Raw genomic sequence first — 26,761 nt, 5'->3', positions numbered from 1 at the left:
ACTATGCATAAACACTGAGCAAATTTCTCGGGCTTGAGTTTGAACTAATGAAGACGTGATTTGTAATTTCCCAGATCACAAAATAGTGAGCTACATGTATTTGACCAACTCGGGCTGATGACGACAGACCTATAGTAACACAGAGGTGGGCCATGCATGCTTTGAGATGAAGAAGGGGGAGGGGGTGTCAGGAGGCAGGAGGGCATAAATGTCCTCCTTCAAAGGGTACATCTGTCCAATCTAAGATCAACAAAGAACCATTTTGTCAAGCTGGCTCCACTGCAAACTTCTCACAGATAATGAGGAAGAGCTTGAAAACATCTTGGCCTATTAGCAACATGTGGTTGATTTGTTCAGGTGGTACAGTTGAAAGAAACACCACCTCAGGCCCCGGCATTGGGGAGAAACCCATTTTAAAACATGAAGAACGGAATGGGATATTTTTTCTTCTGTCCCCCCATAAAAAAAGAGACAAAAGGGGTCTTAGTGCATCTTGTAATAAGAAAATCCAGGGTTCTTGTTAAAATATAAGTACTCAGCAGTTTGGGAGCCAAACAAATTATAGAGGAGAGAACTGAACAGTCAGAAAGGAGGAAATATGATGGATCTTTCTAAACAGTATTTTGCGAGAAAACTTGGAGAGGTACCAGTAGTTGTACTTTAGGGTGACGAACCCAATCTTATTTTCGTTTTGCAGTTCCTTATTTAGTTAAATGAGAGGCTAAATAGAAATACTGAAAGAGCATTATTATTGTGGAACATTGCTCTTTCTAAATCGGTGGATTAGAACTTAGACTTTCCAATGAACTGTTCTTTGAGTAAGGATATTCAATTTAAGAAAAGGTTGGAATAACAGAAAAGTAATAAAGACATGATGGCCCTGCGGCAGAGAAGTGATCTCAAAACCAAGAGGTCTCAGGCTAAAAACCAGGCCAATGTCCAGGCTGATGTCCAAATTACATATTCGAAAAAAAGCTGCAGTTTTGAAGCTTGAAACTACAGGTTTGAAAATCAGTGACATGTTAAAATCTATTTACAACCAAATTATTTTGTAAGTATTAATCATACTATTTGTTGAAAATGCTCCCAAATATGGCTGAGGTTGCACCAGAGAGCAAATAATAACCCTTTAGAGCCCTAGAGTGAGCCATTGAGTGAGCCTTAGTATGGACCAAGGCGACAAGAGATTTTGAACTTGGCACATATCAGTTCATAGTCATTCCAAGTTTCAAATTCACATGTGGTTTGTGGACAACCCTGCTTAACAGCGAAGTTTAGGAATATTATGCTCCCTCTTTTTAATGCAACATCTGATAGAAATGGTCCATCTTCTTACCTGAGGAGGTCTAGGAACGCATCCAGGGTGGTGAGCTCCTTCACTTGGTTACCGTCTCCGAGATTCTTCTTGATGTTCTCTCTCCCGGGGCGGATGGCTACTACCAGGATGATTCCAATGATGACGGCGATGCAGGTCGTGCAGAAGTAGTAGAGAAGCGCCCTCCCGCCTAACTTTCCGCTAGATTTGGCGTCAAGGCCCGTTAGACCTAAACAGGGTGGTGATGATGGAAACAATTAACAGGTGTGCTTTGTTAGCTGGAAATTAAGTGCAACCACTGAAGCAACTTCTAAAACTCATAAACATATCTTTGCACATATTCCATTAGAATATATCTGTTTATGGTAAAGACCTGAAGAAAAAAAATGGATGTTTCTAAATTGGTCAATTAAAGGTAGAGGTGTCGTGGTCGAGTGGATCCGTCGCCGGAATGTCGATCGCAAGGTCCGCGGTTCGAGTCCTGCCGCGGCACTAATGACTTTGACAAGACATTGATCTACATTTGCCACAATCAACCCAGGTGATGTATATGGGTACCTGGCAGGAATCAATTCCTTGAAATGCTGGAGCGCTGTATGAACAGCTGCTAGGCTAAAGCCGGGGTAATAATAAATGTGCCTCGGAATATAATTATCTAGATAGATGGCGCTATAGAAATGCCTATTATTATTATCATCATTATTATTAAAGTATATAAGAATCAGGTAAAGCTCAGAATTGAGCCATCTGGATGTCGAGCCTCTCACCTTTGAGTTGGACTTGAGTCCATGACTCAACAAGCATAATTGAGTCCCTAAAGCTAAACTGATATTTCATGTTGATTCAACAAGGGTCAAGTTTAGGGAAGAGTCAATAGAGTGTCAAGTCTAAACTTTTCCTCCTATACCGTCACCAAATCTGAGAATAAGACTCAAGCTATTAAAACACTGAAAGTGATGTAGCTAAAGCTGGCTTTTTTTGTTCAGTTGGGTAAGCAGGGGTCAAGATTGACTCCTACATTTGTCTAAATTTTAAACACAAGACACTGCAAAACAGCTGTATCCTAGAGCTATGTTCATATGAGACAGCAAGGATTGAATCCTAGTTTGATTGAGTTGAGTTTCTCTCTGTGAAACCAGTCAGCTGACATACATCAGCTCAAAAAGCTATAAAGTTGAGTCTCTGACTCAAGCTACCCAGATAACAATACGACGTTACGCCAACGTGGGGCCAACGTAAGCTGTTACGTTGGTCCAACGTCGCCAACATGATGTTGGGCCCACGGCTTTCTTGCCGGCGGGCCAACGTTGGCCCGACAGTGACAAAATGACATTAAGCCAACATCGGGCCAACGTTATGCCGACCCCTATCCGACCATATGTGCCGATGTCCTCCCGACATTGAACCAACGTTATGCCAACCTCTTTTCCACCGTATGCCGACGTCTTTCCGACATTGGACCAACGTCGTCCCAACCCTTTTTTAACCATGTGCCGACGTACGACCAACGTTATGCCAACCCCTATCCCACCATGTGCCGACGTTGTTCCGACATTGGATAAACGTTATGCCAACCCTTATCCCACCATGTGCCGACGTCTCCTCGACATTGGCCCAACGTTATACCAACCCCTTTTCAACCATGTGCCGACGTCTCCACGACGTAGGGCCAACGTTATTCCAACCCCTATCCCACCATTTGCCGACGTAGTTCCGACATTGGACCAACGTTATGCCAACCCCTATCCCACCATGTGCCGACGTCGTGGGCTGTTACGTTGCGCCATCGTCGCCAATGTGATGTTGGGCCAACGGCTTTCTTGCCGGCGGGCCAACGTTGGCTCGACAGCGACGAAATGACATTAAGCCAACATCGGGCCAACGTCCCTCCGACGTATGACCAACGTCATGTCAACCCCTATCCCACCATATGCCGACATAGGACAAACGTAATGCCAACCCCTTTTCCACCATGTGCCGACGTCTCCCTGAAGTAGGACCAACGTAATGCCAACCCCTTTTACACTATGTGCCGACGTCTCCCCGACGTTGTCCTAACATAATGCCAACCCTTTTCCCACCAAGTGCCGACCCCTCCTCCACCATGTGCCAATGGTAGACCAACGTTATGCCAACCTCTTCTCCACCATTTGCCGACATAGAAGCAACGTTATGCCAACCCGTATCCCACCATGTGCCGACGTTGTACCTCCCCTTTCCAGTTCATGCCAACATCCTTCTGACATTACCAACACCAACTAAAAAACATATTCACACCAACATCAGTCGTCCGTTCATAAGAACATCGTCAAGATCATACTACATCGGACATGTACAATCATTCAAACACATGCATCACAACGTGACAAGGAAAAGCCAAGTAGTTTAAGATTGGATTAAATAAATAAACAGAGCAAAATCCACAAAATGAAGATAGTAACAATTTCATCAAAATTAGACTGAATTTGAGAAAAGTTCATTATAGAACTCGACTTAGATCCCTCTGGAAGATATGTATAATAACAATATTGAAGCAAGAGGGACATGTTATTTAATTTCGTCATGTCTATTATCTTGTACATTTTAATCACTATCAAAAATTGATAACAACTTATTTGTCCCATTTTAATGAAAAGTTCACCATCTTGCTTCTTAGAATTTGCTCTGAATACATCCCCCTCCCTCCAAAAAAAAAGAACAAGGAAAATAAACTGATTTTGTGATAAAACATACTTTATTTTATGTGTAATAAACAAACTGTTGTAAATGTGAATACAATGATTGTACATCTTTCTTTTGTATTTTCGTTTGAATTCGAATTCGTAACACAACATAACATACTGAAATTCATTGTACGAATATAATAAACAATCCTCACAACTTCCCGAGTAAAACAAAACAAACTGTCTGGCAGACGAACACGATTGCTTATGACAAGATTCCTCTACATATGTACAGCACAAAAATATAAAGAAATTAATAAAGTGTCCACCATTTGCATACCAAGAACTAGGCAATTAATGTAAACAATGTTCCATAAAAAATAAAAAATAAAATTCAGAGAAATTGCCAACATTTTTTATGCTTAGGCATTTCAGAGATGCTGATACATTTCGTCGCCATATCTATTGTTAACACATCTACAAACTGTTTTTTTTTAGGAGGGATAGTATACATTGCTTGAATGTGTGAAGTAAAGCAATCGCTAAATGTTTATATAACAAGAGAGGAAATTGGAAAGTGAAGTAAGAGCAGAGCTTGTAAAGGGAAAAACACAAGTTTCTTCACTCTGATATACCACTTCCAATATTTCTTTAAATTGAGAAGAAGGTAGTACGAAAAACATTCAGTCACTTAGATATATGAAACATTTTTTTCTTACCTTTGAAATTCTTTATAGCATGCATTTAGTTGACACGTTATACAGGCATTCAAATCAATTACGACCTTCTCCGACTCATGGTATAGCTCTCTTTTTAAAATTGGGCCATTAGTGAAATTTCACCACAATAAATAACAAGTAAAGATGCATAGCACACTATTTAATAACAAAAGTTATTGTTTATGTTTGTGTACAAAACATAATGCCTGCAGAGCTGGCTAGCAAGCACCGTAGCTTGCCTAAGCGGAGATCGTTCTTGATATAACATCACTAATCCTTTGGTCAATCATTCCGAGGAACTCTGAGAATTGTAAGGGTCGGGGTCCACCATTAGACGAGCAACTTGGAGAGGTTTTCAAAAAATTGTAAAAAATATAAGGAGGCATTTATTTATGAAACAATTGTTATTATGTTGCTTTAAAAGGGTCTTGATACAAGACATAAAAGTTATAATTTCCTAAGGCAATGGACCTTTAAAGAATGGGTTAGTCGGAATCAAAATCTTGTCTAGCTTGTGGTGGTACAACTTCGACATCTGCGGCAAAAAAAAAGAAGAAGAAAGAAACCAAACAAGATTTAAAAGCAGATCATGGAAACATCACCTTGAAATAGTACGGATATTAATCAAATAGTACGGCATTCAAGGGAAGTAGTCCTGAGTGGCACATCCTCCCTAGTTTTGATGAAATTTCATGGATAGAAGTACTTTGTCATGAAAATAACTTTGTTCAAACTTTAGAGCGAATGACCCAGACGTATGGAAATTAGAAAGGAATGGATTTCTTTTATTTTTGTCTTGTTTAATTAGAATAGCATCAAACGCTCTTCTTAACAAAGGAAATATACATTTGAGGTAAAATGGCAGTAATATTCTTCAATAGAAAGATCCAATTTATAGTATCTGTTTGCTCAGTGTTGAGATGCTTGATTGATAACAGTTTAAAGCCCCTCTTAAGTGTTGGATCCCAAAATTAGCCAAAGAATAGATGGAACAATCTCACTTAAATGGTATGATGTAAAAGAGGATGTCATTAACACCGGACACTCCTGCAAATAGAATATTGCCCTAACAAATGTGTTTGAAGTAGAATATGGATGAAAGAATACAAAATTTGCGTTTTCTGCATACAACACAAAACCCTTAGTTAGCAAGTTTGTATTCTTTCTAATTTTTAGGACAAATGTTTGAAGAAGAGTGGCATTTTCTTTCACATCATTATAACATTGAAGTGAAATGTGAAGCTCCCAATACTTTTTTTTTGTATTTATGTAAGCTCCCAATACTTGAGAGAGCTCGAGGGGCTTCAAAGTAGAAACAAAAACACAAAGCTATATCGTTAGTTGCTTATACAAGAAACAAATCAATTGACTGTGTTTTGTTTTTTGTGGCACCCTGCATTCAGAATTGTTTCCAAAAAAATACTGCTATAAGCAGTATTTCATGATTTGTTGTTGTTGAATAGTTTTGTAAGTGATCACAATGCTACTATCATCCGTTAGCAGCTATGTCCTACACAAACGTACATTAATCCAGTACATTTGTACTTTGTGTGCAGGGCACAACTATAACGAATACTAAGAAGTGGTATCCTGTCTACATGTATAACTAAATACAAAATGAATAAAATGCCAAATGACATACCCATATTTCTGAATGTTGAGGTCAATGGGGTCGTGGGTCGACAGTGTTCTGGAGGTTGATGGGGTCGATGTCGAAGGGGTCCTTGGTGCTGTTGATGCTGTTCTGGATGATCGAGGTAGGGGTAGCTGGATCTGAACGGGTAGAGGAATCTGGAATTTGTTGTGAAGTTGACGATATGAAATGCAGGATTTAATATTTAAATTTCAGAATTGTAGAGATTATGGGAGAAAAAAGTATTGGGATTTGGAAGAGCTATATAGAATTGAATGTATTAATAAAGAACGTCAGAATTTTAAAAATAAATAATTAGAATATGTACATTCAGTTCAAATTATAGCAATTTAATATACATGTGCATAAACAATAAAAACTAATTTGAAAATGAGAATAAAAATGCAGCAATAATCAAATTTGTGAATGAAAATTGTGAATGAAAATTATGGGATCGATCAGTGTTACCCCCGCCCCCAATAGTTTTTCCTATTTACTATTTGATCAAATTGAGGTTCTTGGCCAATTGCGACTTTAAATGATTGCAAATGCCAAAATGAGGGTAATTCCCACCAGCTACCTCTTTCACATCACACTCACAATCCACTAAATGTGTTGATACAAAGTTCTTGCATATTTTGACAGACTTGGCACACTCCCTTGTAAGATTTCAGGAGGCTAGAAACATGTACTAGCGGGATATCTTAATTCACAGCCCAATCTCGTAATTTATTCCTTTTCGAACTGAATCATCATCAGCATATATGGAGCTACTACAGAGTATAGTATAGACCTACTTCTAAATCTGAAAGTATCAGAGACTATAATATCATTTAGATATGCATAAAAAAAATGATGCGTCTTCCCATTCAGCTTTATTTGATTCAATTGGTCTTTCCAACAATGCATCAGCACCTTCAACACTTGTAACACCAACAGATTCACAATCATTTGATTCATGGTCGATATTGCATATTAGGATGAACATCATAACTGTCACGGACGCTGCAACATGATGCATCAATACATCACCTAGGTCTAACTCTAAGTCTGGAACATATTACATTTATCACGGCAAACACTCAATGCATCTGATGCCGACACTTCGGCCCCCATCATAGCCATCATCACACTGCAATTGCACGCAGCGGGTGTGCATGCTAAGCGTACGCAGAGCGGTACACTCGTATACTCACTTACACTTTCATTTGGACAGGGAATTATCAATGATTACTTTAACAATTTCTCATGCTATTTCCCTCGCTTTGTGACGGGGAGTTCTCACACTATACAATTTATCATTTTCACGCGACATGCTCACAAAAATAACGTTGAAAGAGAAAGAAAATCATTCATTTACCATGCAGTGTTGGTACTCCCCGGCAACTGGTCCAGACAAATGGACAGGATATGGCTGACGTACGTTGCAATTGCATGAGCACATGGGCATGCGCACGCATGCAATTTTTTTTACCCGGATGTAGCGGTACTAGGTCGTATTTGCTACGTTGGCCCAACGTCATATAGCCAACCAATATATACATGCACTATTTATCAGTAAAGATGGAGACGATTTAGACCATGGGTGTCGATCTGTCATTGATACCTATTCATCAGGGGGGGGGATGATCTATTCATTCATCCCCCCTGAACAATAGGTATTACGTAAGATTCGACACCCATGATATAGACCAACGTTAAGCCAAGGTTGGCCCAACATCGCGTATATTAGCCAACATATCCACCATTTCTCAGTAAAATTTGAAACGATGGACCAACTTTGAGCCAACGTTAATAGCCAAACGTCGAATAGCCAATTAACAGCCACAATTTATCAGTAATAATTGAGACGATGGACCAACGTTCAGCCAACATTGGCCCAACATCGAATGGCCAGCCAAAAGCCAACATTTAAAATTTAAAATTGAGATGATGGACCAACGTTCAGCCGACGTTAGCCCAACGTCGAAAAGCCAACCCAAAGCCACCATTTAAAAAAAAATTGAGACGATGGACCAACATGAAGCCAACATTGGCCCAACGCCTATAGCCAACCAATAGTCAACATTTATAAGTTAAAATTGAGACGATGGTCCAACTTTCAGCCCACATTGGCCTAACGTCGAATAGCCAACCAAACGCCAACAGTTATCAGTAATATTTGAGACAATGGACCAACGTTGAGCCAACTTTAGCCCAACGTCGAATAACCAACTAATAGCCACCATTTATCAGTGTCAATGGCGACAATGAGCCAACGTTAGCCCAACGTCGAATAGCCAACCAAAAGCCAACATTTATCAGTGATAATTGAGACGATGGACCAACATTTAGCCAACATTGGCCCAACGTCGAATAGCCAACCCAAAGCCACCATTTATCAGTGAAAATGGCGACAATGGACCAACGTTCAGCCAACATTGGACCAACGTCGGATAGCCAACCAATAGCCACCATTTATCAGTGAAAATGGCGACAATGGACCAACGTTCAGCCAACATTGGCCCAACGTCGAATAGCCAACCAATAGCCACCATTTATCAGTGAAAATGGCGACAATGGACCAACGTTCAGCCAACATTGGACCAACGTCGGATAGCCAACCAATAGCCACCATTTATCAGTGAAAATGGCGACAATGTACCAACGTTCAGCCAACATTAGCCCAACGTCGAATAGCCAACCAAAAGCCAACATTTATCAGTGTCAATGGCGACAATGAGCCAACGTTAGCCCAACGTCGAATAGCCAACCAATAGCCAATATTTATCAGTGATAATTGAGACGATGGACCAACATTTAGCCAACATTGGCCTAACGTCGAATAGCCAACCAAAAGCCACCATTTATCAGTGAAAATGGCGACAATGGACCAACGTTCAGCCAACATTGGCCCAACGTCGAATAGCCAACCAATAGCCACCATTTATCAGTGAAAATGGCGACAATGGACCAACGTTCAGCCAACATTGGACCAACGTCGAATAGCCAACCAATAGCCACCATTTATCAGTGAAAATGGCGACAATGGACCAACGTTCAGCCAACATTGGACCAACGTCGATTAGCCAACCAATAGCCACCATTTATCAGTGAAAATGGCGACAATGGACCAACGTTCAGCCAACATTGGCCCAACGTCGAATAGCCAACCTATAGCCACCATTTATCAGTGAAAATGGCGACAATGGACCAACGTTCAGCCAACATTGGCCCAACGTCGAATGAGCCAACCAATAGCCACCATTTATCAGTAAAAAATGGCGACGATGGCCCAACGATTAGCCAACGTTGGCTTGCCGACTGCGACCCTGCCGACGGTGGCCGACGTTGGCCCAACGCCGTATTGTTATCTGGGTATACCCATATGTTGAGTTGAGACAGCAGGGATTGAGTACCAGTCACATGAAGTCAATAGGTCCTTGGGCTACATGACAAGTCATTTCTATCTGTGACTCCAGTACGCTCAAGTCAGCTCACAGGGTTAGCAAATTGACTTCTTACTTTAATTGAACTATCCTTAAATATCAAGTTAAGACAGTAGGGATCGAGTCCCTGTTAAATCAAGTCAATAGGTGGTCGAGCTCCTTGACAAGTATTTTCTGTTAATGTGACTAGAGTCAGCACAAGTCAGCTCAAAGAGCTAGCCGAGGCGAGTCTCTGATTTGAGCTTTGTTCATAAATCAATGTGAGACAGAGGGGGTTGAGTTATCAGTTTCACGATAAGTCAAGTCTTTCCTACATCTGAATTAGAGTCTACATCAAGTAAGCCAAAACTGAAGCTCAAATTGAGTCCTTAATTTGGGTCTTTAGGGACTTTTAGATTTGCCGAACAACAACGTAGATTGCTACGATCGACGTCCTCTTAATGCACTGCCTTAAATGGACGTCACACGTATCAGTCCATGCAAATCTAAAAGTCCCTAATACAGCATTAAAGAAGACTCACCTGTGATCAAGCTTGAGACGATAAGAGGGAGAATCAGCATCTTCAGCATCCTCATGAGTACATCACCAGGGAAACCGATGAGGAGGATGGCATCTTTAGAAGGCTCTGCGGACCTCAAACCTATCCCAAGGAAGATCCCGCAAAGTACTGACGCTATGGTGAAGATGATAAGAAGGTTGGTCTTGAACCACACCTTGGTTCTCTCCTTCCAGTCCCGGTTGCGTGGCCTCAGAGTGTACTCCTGCTTCCCGCTCTCGATTGCATCTACGTCACCCATCGTGTTACAGGTTGTCTGTGCTGCTCCTGCAACTTGTTTTGATGAAACAATGCTCAGTGCTCAGTTACCTAAGTGGAAAAGATAGGGGGAAATTAATAATATCTATTTTGAATGGAAATACAATAGTTTAGATATTAATCGCTGCAGTTTAAAAACTGATCTGCAGGATGTCCAGGGGGTTGTTTCACAAAAATCCTAAGTCAAACTTAACTCTAAGAGCCAGACTTTTCTTTTTCTGAAAAAAATCAAACTCCCACAAGCCAGAATAGTTTTGCGCAAAAAACTTTTGAATTTTTGTACAACATTCTTGTCCCAGGACATCAGCAGTATTCCTTAGGTATGTCTACCATTTTGAGAACAGACTAATTTTGTGAAATACAATGTATTCGTTTTGGAAGGAGTTTAAATTATGTTTTTAATGCTCGTAACCATCAAACAAAACAAAACAAAACAATCAAGTTTCATAGAAATGCTGAATAATATTCCCTTTAAAAGTAAAGTTGGAGACAGGCTAAAATGAGTCGACCTTGGAGCTAGGTACAGCACAGAGAATGACAACACTGCATGGGGAGCAACACAGCGACTTCTCACACCTAGTTTTCTAAAGAGAAAAGGATGCCTCCTCATTAGTCCTAGTAAGCTTGAGCTTAAAAAATAATGCTGAAATATTATACCAAATTGAAAGGTACTTTTGTCTTTTAGTAGGAGATAACAACAAAGCTGTTTATTTATTCTGTGTTTATAAATCCTAGTGTGGAGCAGGGACTTGATAGCAGTCCCTGTGTGGAGTATGCAAAGTACAGGAAATGGGAAAGGTATTTTTGCATGGAAGCGTACAAGGGCAACAAAGCAATAAGCCAGATTTTTTTTTTACTGTGAATTAAGCCACCAAGATGGCACTATATACTGGGCTAAATCACAAACAAGACCAACACAACTTGGCATACGTCCAAGCTAGTTTCCCAAGTAAATGGTGAAATAACCAAATCTTCACTGTATTTTAGGTAGCTACAGAATTAGTTATGTTGTGACAGAAACATGATGCACCTCACCTAATTATTTCAAGTGCCTAATTCTGCCTCTCTGCAATCTGCATGGTCACTTAATTACTAAACATGCAATTTTGCACAAAACAGTAGGCACCACTTGAAGGAAGGATTATTGAGTGTAAAACAATGGATTTGCAACATTACACATTTTCAGTCTTGATTATACCTCCATGACAACACTTTGAACACTGGCATTGATTAACAGTGAATTCGAACCTCATAAATAATCTTGAAGCCTTTGGTACTTCTATACTCATGATAAATACAATGTGGCACAGGTTATCAGTATGGTATATATACAAAGATACGAACATATTTTTAAAGTTCAGGATAGTGAAGACCGACCTCGATTTCTAGCAGACTAAATAGACCATTCCTATTGAGATTGGTATAAGATATGTCACATCAGATCACAGATGCTAGGCTGTGACGTGTGAACAGTTAATAGGATGCGAAGGTCTTCAATAAGTCCTATAAACAATCAGGTATTTCTACAGCTGGCGCACGTACTCTCTTCTTCTCTGTCTCTTTGGTTGGATCTTTGAAACCAATCTGTAGAACTCGCTGAGATCAAATCAAAGCTTCAATACAAGAAAAAGTATTAAAAATCATTGTGAATTGATAAGTAAGTTGCAGTAATGTTATATTAAAAACAAAGTGTCAAAACTTGCTTTAAAAATGTACCCTAAGATGGCTAACAAAGATGTGAAGATGAGACATTGCTTTCGTTGAAATTATTATATACATACTTCATAGGATATAATATGGGGAGGTGGGAGCTGTGGGGGTGAATCACCTTCAAGACTTTGCATACTTTAAAGGGAGTATGTACTATGAGCAAAATGTTATTCTGACTTGTAGCCCAGGTCGAAAATCCCATAGAGACCAATAGAGACCATTAGAAAAATTCTATTGGTCTCTAATGGTTTCTGATGGAGTCTATTGGTTTCTGTTGGACCCATAGAATTGAATCCAATAGAGACCATTCAAACCATCAGAAACCAATATAAACCAATATCACCCATAGAAACAAATAGAAATAGAAACCAATAGGACCAATAGAAACCAATAGGACCAATAGAAACCAATAAGACCAATAGAAACCAATATGACCAATAGGACCAATAGAAACCAATAGGACCAATAGAAACCAATAAGACCAATAGAAACCAATAGAACCGATAGGACCAATAGAAAACCAATGAGACCAATAGAACCCAATGGGACCAATAGAAACCAATAGGTCCAATAGAAACCAATAGAAACCAACAGCTAAATCTATCTCATGCATATTCATGATTACTTTATACGTGTTCACAGAAAATTACATTTATCATAATTTGTTCAGCAACTTATGACAATGTACATCAATTTTGTGAATTATATCTTTTTTCGGCAACTAATGACCAATAGATTATTTGTTTAATCATATTACAATTTCATTCACGTTTTAGCAATAGATATATATTGATTATAATGATTACTAACCAAGAAATAATCCATGTATGTTTATTATATAGGAATAGTACAAGCCTTCAGTTAAAATAAAGGATATTCTTAAACTCACTTCAAGTGATCTTTGTGATGAAGTTAATGCAATTGAGATTAGAATATACTTTTTTTGGTGGACAGTTGCTAAAATCGATTTTGATTTATCATTATTGAATTACCAATAGAAGCCATTGGACTATTGGTTTCAATAGGGAATCCAGAATATGGGACCATTAGAAACCCATAGAAAGATCTCTAATGGACCAACAGGAACCCATAGAAAATATCTAATGGACCAACAGAAACCCATCATAGAAGAAAATATCTAATGGACCAACAGAAAGAAGACATGGGTGGATGCTGGTCCAATAGAAGCTTTCTGTTGGTCCATCAGCATTTCTTTCTGTGGGTTTGTGTTGGTCCAATAGATATTTTCTAATGGTTTCTGTGGGTCCATCATTTCACTTTCCCTATTGAAACCATTAGACACCAATAGCTCTAATGGTTTCTGATGGTCCAATAGGATCGGATCCTAATGGAATTTCGACCTGGGAGATCATGTGAAATAGATAATGCAAACAAACTCCCCAAAACTGGCAGGAATCATACATAGAAAATACCAGCACTTAGCAGATAATTATTTAAGACGCAATAGCTGCATTTATACTGCAATCACAGAGAATGGACTTCACTTTTTGTGACCAACAGGCTTTACATCATGCTACACCCACTATTCATTTTTATGAAGTTGTACTCATGATCGAGGTAAAGCCACCATGATCATAAAGTCCAAATCTAAAAGATGACAGAAAAATGTCCAAAATTTCCATGAGACACCAATTTTTTCAGTTGCTGAGTGCAAGATTTGTTCACATATTAATTGCTAATTCCATAATGTCTGTGTGAATATGAATTATGATACAATACACTTGGAAACAGAGTTAGGGTGTGTCTTTAAAAGTACCAAATGCTTTATAGCTCAGTGTAAACAAAACCACAAGGTGAACACATCCATATGGTGCTAACCACTTTTGACACAGGCAGTATAAATTTGTTGTGGTTTAATATCAGGAACTGTTTTTCAAAATCTGAAACTGTTTGACTTCATGTAGGATTTGATTTTGGTGCCGCACCCTGCATGATGCATCTAGATTACAGCTATCATGTTCACCAGTCAGACTCAGAATTTTCAAGCCTGAGTTTGTTAGGGCTAAATGGGATGCACCTTAACATTCTTAATTCATGTTCTAATTTCACTTCCGCCTGAACCACTTTTTTAGGGTCACTGAAATGTTTGAAAATGTGCTCAGCATGTTGGTCTGTAATGTGATTAATATCAATACCACAGGATGCCATCTTTATGTCTTTGGCAGGATATCAGACGTCTTATGCCATGGATATATAAGTAGATTTAAAATAATATTAATAATAATTGCCAGCCCCTCTACCACATTTTTACTTGAACTGTTATTAGCAAAGACGTACGTCCAACCTCACGAAGTAAAACTCCCTCCATCCACTATCATGGAGGGGGTAGAGGGGTTTGATCAATCCCTCCCACCCTCTTCGACTCCTCTTCTCTCTCTCTCTCTCTCTCTCTCTCTCTCTCTTTTGTCATTCCTTCTCTATCTGCAACCTGTAACATTTCATACCACACAGTACTGATTTCACACTGCCTGTGAAAATGTGTGGGACTTGAACCTGGGACCTTCTGTTCTAAAGAAGCTTCAGGAGGTCCAAGCTCAGCCCTGCTTTATAGGCAGGTGGTGTTTGTGAACAGGGTTATTTTAGTACAGGTTTAAATGAGAAACAATTGTCAAGGGAAACATAGAAATGTGTTATTAATAGACAAGTGATCTTTATACAAAAGTGATCTTTATATATACAAAAGTCTTCACTAAACTTCTAAAGCAGGCTCACTGTATCATAGAAATTGCAAAATTCTCTCTTAAAAGTATGGACACAGTTTTACTCTCTCAAAGAAATATAGTAAATGTGAAAGCTCATCATCTTTCAATGTCATACCTGGTGTTTCATGTCATGCTACTATGTAGTAAAACATGAGCAAAGCAAGGTCAGATAGCAAGACAATCAACATGGGGTTAATAAGAAACAATAGTGGTGTAATCAAAATGTGCCTCAAAATACACCCCAGTATAGTACGATAATAACGAGGTTTGTTAAAAATGGAAGAAGAAGAATATGGTGCACAGTTGGGAAGTAGGTCCATGGGAAGATGAAGGAAAGGATCTAGAAATTAAGAAGAAAAGTAACATGAAGAACATGAGAAAAGAGAACAGGTATATGGAATGAAAAGTACATAATACCATGACAATTAGACTTAAGCAAAATGAAAGACAAGGTAATGAGAAATGGAAAAAAAGAAGAATTTGAGAATGATTTAAAAATGAAAAATCATGCTGATTAAAAATAGATAGGAACATTTTGTAAGTTCAGTCCGAAGGTATGAAACTTCCTAAATCCAATCACCAGCTCAGCTCAGCTTTACTGTAGTTTTCTAACATCTCTCAAGCTCCCACAATGAGCAAAGCCAAAGAGCCTGAATAGCACTTGCTGTTGAAGATAACAATTTTGTCTCTTCTACGTATAGCATGTTCATGTTTTTCTCTTTAGTTCTTTATATAGTTCTTTATATAGCTCCCTTTTACAATATTCTAGAATAGATACACAAATACTTCAACCAACAGGACAAATTCCTTTTACAAATATCTGTAGCGATATATTGTGGTAATGAGTTACAGAAGTGACCACCACATGGGGAAACGAAGGGGTTCTGAAAACAGAGCTTGAAATTGACCAAAGAGCACGCTTGATGTCAGAACAAATCCCTAATCACTGCCTCATCCACTGGGAGGTGGAGGTTAAAGATAAAGTTGAGTACTGGTAAAAAAAAGAAAATTATTTCTCACAGAATCAAACGAAACTTACACTGAATGTTCAAGATTACAAATAAATGACATGTGCCAAACAATTTTGGAAGAAAATGTGTACTGGCTGAGAAATGAGCATAGAAAGACAAGGAATCAAGGTAGTACCAACCCCGACACCGTGCGTGTTGTCCCATACATAGCTTTCTGTGTATGTGCTTGTTACTTTACCAAGACTCGGTCAAATTTATTATGATTTTGATGACTCCAGAACCTTGCAGTGCACACCAATACTTACATGCTACATGATCAACTGTTTCTGATCCTTTCCACACCTTTTCTTTCACAATGCAATCGCATTACCAGTACTAAACTTTATCTTTAATAGGCCTCCTTGTTTAGATTTGCTAGCTTTCCGTTGCTAGGCAACTTGAGCCTCCTGGGGCTAATAACTGGATTGCTGCATTTACACTGAAAGCACAAACCCTTGGTTTTTCATAACATTTTTGTGGAAGTTGCTTAACAACTACCAATAAACTTGATGAAAAACTCAACAACAAAAAATCACCTCTTTATTGAAGAAAAAAACAGCACAAACTTTTTTTTTTTAAATTGCAGTGTAAATGCTTGCTTCTCAAAACACCTGTGAATCATTCTGGTTTTCGGTCAAGGGACTCTCCTCGCTTTCATGCAAAATCATACAGGGCAGTGACAAGTGGTGTGCGCACAACTCACCAAATAACAGGATTATAAAACAGGTTTTTTTATAGATTTTTTCCGTTGTGTAAATGGCAGTGGAATCTTTTTTTGTTTCCAAAATATTTTTTGACTGTGTAAACAGCCTAATGTGGACCTGATGGGTAGAAGTGAAGGTTGTCTGCCAGAGAGGTCACTGATCTGCCCAATTTGGCCAGCTCCATCAAATACCTAAATTGACTGGAATTGACCCGCCTTTCCTTTATAGCATAAACAACAAATTCAATGGCATGATACACTTGCGAGTTGTGGAATGTGGATACAAAAGTGAATTTTCTGTGTGTTTGTGTGTACCTCTGACACATATTTCTGAAAACATCATATCTTCTAGTCAATATTAAGGCATTCATCAAAGTTGATGAGCATATTTGCAACCTTAAAGGGAATGCCTACTAACTTGTCCACCCTAATATTTAGTTTGTTTAAATAAAAGCAGAAAATGAGAGAAACAAATTAGTGAAAGTTTGAGCAATATTCAATTGAAAATAGGAAACTTACAAAATGTTGAAGTTGTCATCAGTGGAACACAAATTGGCAACACTGTGATGTATCTTGCGAGCTCCTCTCCAACTATTTCTGTACAGAAAATTTCATTATCATTCATTTCAAATCAAAACATTGATTATGGCAAATAAATCCATGTTCGTAGACTATTTGTATTATAAATAATAATATTCCGCTTTTATATAGCGTTTAGTACAAATGTCTCTAAGCGCTTTACAGATATACTGTTACCCCGGTCATTGGATTCAATACTTTCCAGCACACAATGTGTGCATAATCTCCACTCCCTGAGGAGCATTCCAACCAGGCATTACTTGACGCTCAAAAACTGTTTGACCAACAATGACAGTCGCTTCCTACCGGGTACCCGTTATGACATAGGGAGCCTACACAAACCACAAAGCTACCGAGATGCAGGCACAAGGATCCAGTATTTTGTAAAAGAGAGGGCACAGTATTTATAAAATCTTGCTGAGAAGCAAAATAGTAATGGTAAAAAGCTCTCAAAAGTAGGGCACATTTTTGAACTTGTGTACTACAGGTATGCCACTTAGTTTCAAGGGGGGGGGTGGGGCTAAACCTATTTCTTCCCCCCCCCCCCCATATCCACAAATGCAAAAATGAACAACGTGAGACCATGCAGTCACATACCGAGCCTGACAGAATGCAAACAGAAGTCATAAAGGAACTATGACTTGACAGGATCAAAATCATCGCTAATGTAAACACTGATTTGGTTGTTAAGTCAACAATGTTCCTTGACAATTTAGCCTCCATTCCAAGTTCATGGGGTTATAACTATTTTGTCTCACAGGTGATTTTTAAATTTCATGGAGTCTCCTCGATAGTTTGCTTATACAAGGCCATTAAAAAAAAATTATGAAAGAAAAAAAACACATGAAAAACACACTGCTAAAATGTTAAATTTCTGATTTTAATTTTTTTTTTTAAATGCCGGCGGCCGTCTTGAAAAGTAGCCTGACTGTCAGGGAAACTGTACCTAGCGGCCATTTTGAGAGGCCAATTTGAAGGAATAAAGAAGAAAAAAAGGGCCCCCTCCTCGCTATTTTTCAAAAAGGCAGGACGCAAAACATGTTTTTTAATATTTGGCCCAACCTGTCTGAACTGATTCCTCAGAAGGGCCAAACTGAAACAGCCACCAAAGTTTATCAGGGATGACCCTATATTCTGATAAGCCTGGGCCCAACATTACATCTGCTCCTAACTATAGGCCCTATGCAGAGTCACCTAAAATTCAATCCCAAACCAAGCCCTTACACTATATATTTGACAAAATCAAGCCCAGAGCAAATGTGTTCACTAGGCTTGCCTTCATCAGCTCGGTTAAGCCAAATAGCCTGCTATTTCTAAGTCAGGAAATTTGCCCGAACATGAAATAGCAGGTTATTTGGCAGATGAAGACACTATTAGAGGGCTATTTGCTCGAGAAATCTGCAATATCTTGGGCTAGTTAATTTGCAAAATAGCCCTCTATTTGTTCGGTCCATTTTCACCAGCCAGAAGGCTCGCACTATGCGCAAACACTGAGCAAATTTCTTGAAGTTGAGTCTATGAACTTCTTTTTAAATGGCTGACGCCTGGACAGCAATCCGCAAGAGCTCAAAAGTAAGACTAGACTACACTGTCTACAGGTGAATGTCTGACTAAAAACCAGTTCAGACTATATGAAATTTATACAAAACTTGTATAAAAAAACATTGGTTAAAGTATCATAGAATAACAAAAAGAGCGCACAGACTAGAAGACAACATGGTATTGATCTACATCTGCCACACTCAACCCAGGTGATATGTAAATGGGTACCTGGCAGGAATTAATTCTTTGAAATGCTGTGCACAACAGTGTAATGAGGTACCCGAGTACACTCCTATGCTTACAAGCGAATACTCGAGTATTCGGACGCCATGTTTTTTTTTGAATTTTTTTGAATTATTTTTGAATTTTTTTGAATTTTTTTTTTTTTTTTTGCCACCACCATACATACCACTGGAGCAGTATCCCAGTTCTGTCGCCGAAAACGCATGCAATTTACTTTGAGTTGCAGTTGAAGGCGCCGATTTAATAATAATAATAACAGTGAACAATGCTGTTTTAAAAACCAAGGATGGCAGAATAATCCATTTTCCTCCAAGTCCAAGCAGAAATCCAGACATTTGGTCCCAGTTTCTGAGTGGTGAGTTTGACAGTGCTTGAGTTGGGAAACATTTTTACCAACGGCACCACGCCAGCGGCCACCGCTCACCCAGGCACGGGTAAGCGTCGGCCTGGACATTTCAAACAAAAAACAAAAAACAATTTTTTTTTTTTTTTTTTTTTTTTTTTTTTTGCGGCCGAATATTCGGGTATGAGAAATTGTACCCGAGTAGTTGTCAACCATGCGGGTACTCGAGCATTCGACTACCCTTCACAGCCTTAATACAGTATGCAGTTTATTATACCTGGAGCGTTAGAGCACTACCAGTAGTAAAATGCCATCCTTCAGATTTCAATACCTCAAAGGTTTCAAGTGGTTCTAGAGGTATACATGTGGTAGATTTGTAATTCAACATACTGATACTATTTTGTGATGCTCACTGCTGCAGAAAAAAGACTGAGGAAAACAAGAGTCTCAGGGTTAACGTAAAAGCAGAAATTTACACCAAGAATCGTATTATTTTGTTTCCCTTGTGTGAACAGGTTCAAGGGCAGAAAGAGGTAAGCGATTAAAGTGAACTTTTGACCGTGACACAATGGCCCAGTGGTAGATACATCTTCCCATCCCTATTTAGGCTGTTTACGTGTATGCGTCTTTGACTAGGTTTTGTTTATATCTACGATGTTCCTATCTTGTTTAGTTCTGTCTTTGATAATAACAATATTAATAATTATGTTGAGTGTAATGTGATAATTTCTACAATATGTACAATATGGCTCTGTTTTGTTAGCATTTGTGTTTATATTCAGTATATCTCAATTTTGTTTTGTTTTGCTTTGTTTTCTTTTCTTCTTTTTTGTTTGTTTTTATAATGATAATCTTTCCATGTCTACATAAGGACGTGAAGAAATCAATTTAAATATGAATTAGTATATTCAGTTCATCAGTAAGCACTAAATCAAGGGCAGGGGCTGCAACCAGTGCCCTTAAACATAAAATCAACTCACTCGCAACAAATATATTGTACCTCAAATCTGGCTACCATTATACCACGCATTGTCTCTATATGACATAAACTTGATTATACTTTGTGTAAAGCTACAAAAGATTAGTTTATCATCATATTCAAATATACTTTTGGAACAAAGATTTTTCTTGACAACTTGAAAGCTTGCCCAAGACTTGCCCAACATAGCAACAAGTAATATATGCAGACCGGAGTATTGTAGTTCATACATTAATAACAGGTCAATGTAATACCTTTTCACTAGGTTCCTAGGAAAGAAACATCCATAAATGTAAGTTAACCTCTATTGACTAAAGGAGATATAATTGATATTCGGGGAGATATAATCCATCATGATTCTTTATCTTCCAGGGCCCAAGAAAATCTTGTTTCGATATCACAAGAGGGTTCTTTGATTGATAATTTTGTTTACTTACCAATATGGTTACTGTGAGTATCTTTAAGCCTTGTATTATTCCAGTAGGATTTGGACTTCAGTGATTCCTCTGTTACTTCTTTTTAATCCTTTTAGAATCTGTAAGATAGAATTGAGCAATAAAATGTTATCTCTTCATTAGGTCATTTACACAGCCCACCAATTACAATTTTATAGTGGGGAAAAAAAAAACATAGCAAGGAAAGAGAAAGTGAACAAGAGAAGGGGGAAATATAAGGAAAGAAGAAGCCCATACCACCTCCTGCACCCTTCCCTTAACCAGTAGCCTTGTAAATTTGTATAGCATTTTCCAAGTAATGCCACCCCCCTTCCAATATTAAATAACACCCAAACCCTTTTATATTTTCTCTTTATCAATTCATATAAAAATGCAGTTGTTTGTATTCTGAATTCTCCCCTCAATTTTTTTTGGGCTTTGTGTCAGCTTCTATTGGTCCACACAAAACCTCAAAATGATTCATTGCAGAACTAAAGTGAATGCAGGCAATTAAAAGATCAAATATTTCAATTTTCTTTTGATTGGCGTTGGTCAGCTTGTTGATGCAAGTGGTACTGTCCCTCAACACCCCCCCCCCCCCATTCACTTATCTTTATTCACATTTGTAAAGTCAACAACATATTTCAATCTTTACATGGTTGAAATTAGCTGTGATGAATGAGAAAAATTCAATAATCAAATATATTCAGAAACACAAAATTGACCGTTTCCAGATTCTTGCAACCAATAGCCGGATTGATCTTAAAAAAGGGGGTTTCCCATGGCATAGGGTACACCTCTAACAAAGCTCCGTTTACACTGCATGCAACAAACATCACTTTCCTGTGTTGTGTCGCAAGTTGCTAAGCAACTACCAGCAAACACAATAACTAAAAATCCACCTCTAGGGAAAAACACTGTTAGAAATTTCACTGATTTTCACAGTGCAAATTAATGCCCACTCTTGAATGATTGTGTTTTGTTATCATGCGACTCTCCTCCTTTCCTAGACCGAAAGCTTCAGTCTCTATACTGTCGGTTGTTCCACTGAGACTACGTCTGGCTCCACTAGACCTCCGGTTATAGAGACTGAACGATCGCCTATGCCAGCCTATGTTGAAGATATCACGGCTAGATTTTAGCCGTTAGGCCCCTCCCACAAACATGAACAAACTTGCCACGGCCGTATTGTTATGCCCCCAAAATCCCCCAAAATGTCATTTTACCTCGTGCATATCCAATTTTACATTAGGCCTAGGCTATAATACATCGGTTCCACTTACTAACTTGATTGAAATAATCCGTTTAATGGTCCCTTTTAAGGAAATTATGGGTCAAAATCGACATCCATGTTGAAAATCTTGCAAGCCGTGTTAAACTCTCGCTGCCGTCAATCTCATCCCTTCTAGTCTACGCCGAAGGCAAAATGATTATGAAGGAAAAACTGTGCGCCATCTACACGTTCGTAATGGCGTTATCACATGTAAAATTGGATATGCACGAGGTAAAATGACATTTTGGGGGATTTTGGGGGCATAACAATACGGCCGTGGCAAGTTTGTTCATGTTTGTGGGAGGGGCCTAACGGCTAAAATCTAGCCGTGATATCTTCAACATAGGCTGGCATAGGCGATCGTTCAGTCTCTATAACCGGAGGTCTAGTGGAGCCAGACGTAGTCTCAGTGGAACAACCGACGGTATAGAGACTGAAGCTTTCGGTCTACTCCTTTCCATGCCGTCTCATGCGGAGCAGCATCAAGTCGCACATGTGCAATACCGGTACTCACCCCAAAATTGAAAGGAGCAAACATTGGCAGTATTTTATGGGTTTTACCTGTGGTAGAAATGGCAGTCCCCAAAATCCATGATTTTTCAATATAGTGTATGGGCTGTGTAAATGGGCCTATTGTTGGGCCGTCCCCCCGACGTATTTGCAGGATATATTTGTGTAGGCTTATAAATCCTAGAAATCAGTAATAACGGTCAAATAAATCCGCAGGGTAACAGAGAGACTTGTATAACTTGGGTAAATAAGTGAGGACTAAACTTGACGTAGAAGAATGCAAAAATGGAAAATATTATTCTTGAAGTTCTCCTAACTTGAACTTTGGTCACTTATTTCAGATATCAAATTTCATTACACAGAATAAAAGATCAAGTCTTTAGAATTATGAATAATACTCATTCATCTAGTCATAAATCTCTCTGAAAATTCTTCTAGACAGAAATGTAATGAATTGGGTTTTTTAATAGAAATTTGCCTCTTGCCTCTTTGCCTCGTTTTTAATTATCAGAGTGCACAAAATGTATGACTCAGGTGGGTCTTTCCTGTTTAGAGTACTTATAATTAACATCATACATTTTGAGAAGTGCACTATAAAGAAAAGGAGGCGCTTAAGAGAAAAACATAAATAAGTGATATTTTTTAACACACAAACGGGAGAGTTGTCTGTGAATATGTCATAACCCATTGACAAATTGTCAGTTTCAGAATTGCATAGATTTATTGATGTCATATTTTAAACATTCCTAACTCTCTTATTATTTTTCTCTTCTATTTCTCACATGTTCTGTCTTCATACAAATGAATTTATTACAAAGGTTGTATTGCCCTTTTATATTCGAGTAACTCTTAGGTCAGTTATTTGAAGCAAAACGTGTAAAAACAATTGATAGGAGTTCAAAAAAGACGTGCAAATGGATTCCAATGGCATTCCAATGAATTTCAATTCTGTCTTATCCTTCTGGTCCTATTACTATGAATAGCATCCTACATCAAAGGATAACATGAACAAATATTTATTTTTAATTTTTACTTTTTATTTTTTTAATTTTATTTCAAACACACCAATAACAATCTGAGCATGCAGCTCGTCTCAAAGGACTAATAGTACTAGTATCAAGCCATCAGTCAAAAGATAACCAACAGAAAAATGACTGAATGCTCAACATGTTTTAACACTTCATCTGTAATTTAGAATACCAATTGTTTCCTAGACAGGCCCATAAATCTATTGTTTTGGCACTACTGAATCAGTACTGATAGCTTTCTTTATTTGATCATACAAATCTTTATGATACAGGTAATTGGGCTCGAGACCTTGTACACAGCAAATGGCTTGCTGGGAGCGCCGCACATATGTAACATCTATAAAGTCATCCCAGACCCAGGTCATATTTACCTGATGCTCCAGTCATTTGATGGATCCATGCTGGGATTACCAATTAAATCTAAAGCGAAACAACGCTGATGAAACAAACAAAAAACTTGAGGAAATCCTCTGCTTGATGACTGATGTCCTTATCAAGCTTGCAGAGTTAATAGAATACAAAAGAACAATGCAATGTGTCCAGTACCTACGTACGACTGAACAATCGTACGTGCGGGCAAAGAAAAAAAATCAATGTTATCACTTCATCAATTGTATGACGATACACCTTGAAGGGTGATTGATTTTTAGAACTGAATGTAACTTTCCTGCTTCAAGGCTGGATACACACAATCATGACAAAGGTTTATTTCTACTGCACGTGTCTAGGACCACCCTTAATTGAGTGGCACAGTGACAAGGCGTTAAATACAGGACATCCTCATCCCTCCAAAATGTTCCATTAACATTTATTTATGTAACAAAAGAGAGGAAAATACAATAATGTGGCTGCCACTTAATACAACACTTAATACAACTCTGTTGCATAAGTTTAGATATTGTGGCTAGAACACGTGACTGTCAATGTTAAGTTCATAAGTTTGAACCCTGACATAGCACTCAAGTCCTCTGGCAACACATGATTCTGCATTTGCTACTCATGGGTCTTGCTAGCGTCTCTAGGTGTACTAAGGGGAAAGCTGGTATGTTTTGCATCTCAGCGTATACGTCTAGGTGCTGATATGTAATGGCTGCCATATCCAACGAAGACAAGACAAGTTTTGGAATTTATATGCACTATGCAAAAATATGTATCAAAATTTAAAATAAAATAAAACAAGTGGACAGTGTTCAAAAGTTTTCAGTACAAAACAACAACAAAACTACTTCAGTCCAATGCAAAAGAAAGCGTAACAGTAAGCAGACGCTTTTTTCTGAGTATTTAGGAATGCTAAAATATAAAAAAAAGTACCATAGCACTTGCAAAATTTCCAAATGTGAAGAGAAACATAAAATACATAGACTCATAAAATAGATATATCACAGTATGGTCCTGAGGGAAATAGTATCTTTTGCATTGTAGGCCAATTTAAACTCATTCTATTCAATTCAAATTGAACTGGAAAAAAGGAGGAATTTAAAAATCACTTTATACAATTTCACATCTAGTTGGCACCGAGATATAGTCATTGGCTTGATAATCTCACAACTATCCATGGGCTGCTATTAAAACGCTTTAGACGCTGTGCTTTTGAAAGCATAACTTGAATAGAGTGCATCAATAGTGTAAACATGGGCATAATGTGAAATGCCCATGGCTGGTAAATGAACTGTGACAGATGCCCTGGTCAAATGGGTTTGTTCACACACTTGAGTAAATCTCATAAATTTGGGGAGATTTGTTTTGTGAGGCGATATTCAGCACACCTTCCCAGTTGGAAAGTACTATTATTTCAATGGGACAGTCTGTTTTAAGAGGCACAACTGGTAGCATTGATGATTATTAATTTGCTTACCTTGTAGTCAACAAACTTGAGAAGAGCATCATAAATAATTACAGACCTTCAAGTCTTTATTCCTGTCTGTAAGATGGCAAGAATATTACCTTGTAGCAATGGACTCATGGAGTACAAACTTCTTTTATAGGAAAACTACTAATAAAATGTCTCTGCTTGAACTACAACCAGTCCCATTTCAAGTAACTAACCATGCATGTACAGAACTACAGTACTAGAGTTTCTGATAAGCCAATGATATATAATTAGTTTACACACACATTCATGGTTGTTATTAGGCCATACTAGGAAGCAGGGTAAACTTACCCTTTCACCTTGACCACCGCTTCCACTAAACAAATGTAAGGTCACATATATATATCCTAAATCCTGGGCCAGGATGTGAATAGGCTATTTTCGTAATGTAACCAAACTTTACTGAAGTGCCTGATACAAATTATTTCATTCAACTGTTAAGAATAATCTCAATATAGATTGCAAATTGCATATATCATGTGTTGTTGGGTAAGACAAGCACTAATGTTATCCTACCTCGTGAAAATTAATGTTGCAATGTGTATTCTGACTATTGAGATACAAATATTCTGATCAGTGGAATGAAATAATTTATATTGAGGCATCTCACAAAGACATATGCATAAATTTGGTGACAAATGAAACATTAGCCATGTTTTTGTGATCAGTATGCATGGAACTATCCAAGCAGTCATGTAGGATGCTCCAAAATATGCTCATGAAACAATTTCTTTTGCTGGCAATATTTTATCAAGAGAAGTCAAGAAGTAAATGCCCAGTTTATTAATATATTCTTATGTATACATGTTCCTCTCTGGAGCTACAAACTATTTGGTTCACCTGCTATTCAAAATGGCATCTAACGTATGCATACAATTAGTAAAACCATCTATTGAGTTTTAGGTTAGGTTTAGTATAACTAGGATTTGGGTTACATATAGTGTTTGGTCCAGTGTCAAAGTTAAGAATACGGTTAGTAGATATTGCCCTCTCAACAAGTGTCACTAAGGCATGTGCCGTAGTACAGCACCAGTGTGAGGACACTAGATGTGTTCATTTTTTATATTTACACTAAATTCATATCAGATAATAAAAGGGACATCAAAATACCTTCTGTTACAACCACCTGCATGTTTAGAAACACCACCAGCCTATAAATCACATTTCTGTTTCCCTTTAATATAGTTTATCACTGAAAAAAACAACCACTTGTCTAAACAACTTTTACAGACCAGTTTTCT

General features: G+C 38.2%; 1 protein-coding gene across 4 annotated transcripts in view; it reads right to left on the bottom strand.

The window, feature by feature from the left end:
- The window catches only part of LOC115918008 (excitatory amino acid transporter-like), a 63,461-nt gene that overhangs the window by 22,295 nt on the left and 14,405 nt on the right, over nt 1-26,761 (bottom strand). For 3 of the 4 annotated variants that reach the window (XM_030989703.1, XM_030989714.1, XM_030989708.1), the window contains exons 2-4: nt 20,843-20,940; nt 10,280-10,624; nt 1,337-1,544 (exon numbers count right to left, since the gene is read on the bottom strand). In XM_030989703.1, coding sequence (XP_030845563.1) covers nt 1,337-1,544; nt 10,280-10,556 — 485 coding nt within the window. In that variant the 5' untranslated portion in view covers nt 10,557-10,624; nt 20,843-20,940. Of the gene's footprint in view, nt 1-1,336; nt 1,545-10,279; nt 10,625-20,842; nt 20,941-24,021; nt 24,135-26,761 lie in introns of those variants that run through there. The other variant, XM_030989719.1, reaches the window with a different exon arrangement.

The sequence above is a fragment of the Strongylocentrotus purpuratus genome, unplaced genomic scaffold (genome assembly GCF_000002235.5).
Source record: "Strongylocentrotus purpuratus isolate Spur 01 unplaced genomic scaffold, Spur_5.0 spur5_contig_842, whole genome shotgun sequence".
Lineage (NCBI taxonomy): Eukaryota > Metazoa > Echinodermata > Echinoidea > Camarodonta > Strongylocentrotidae > Strongylocentrotus > Strongylocentrotus purpuratus.
The sequence above is the reverse complement of the archived record's forward strand: the minus strand, read 5'-3'. Positions and strand labels throughout refer to the sequence as shown.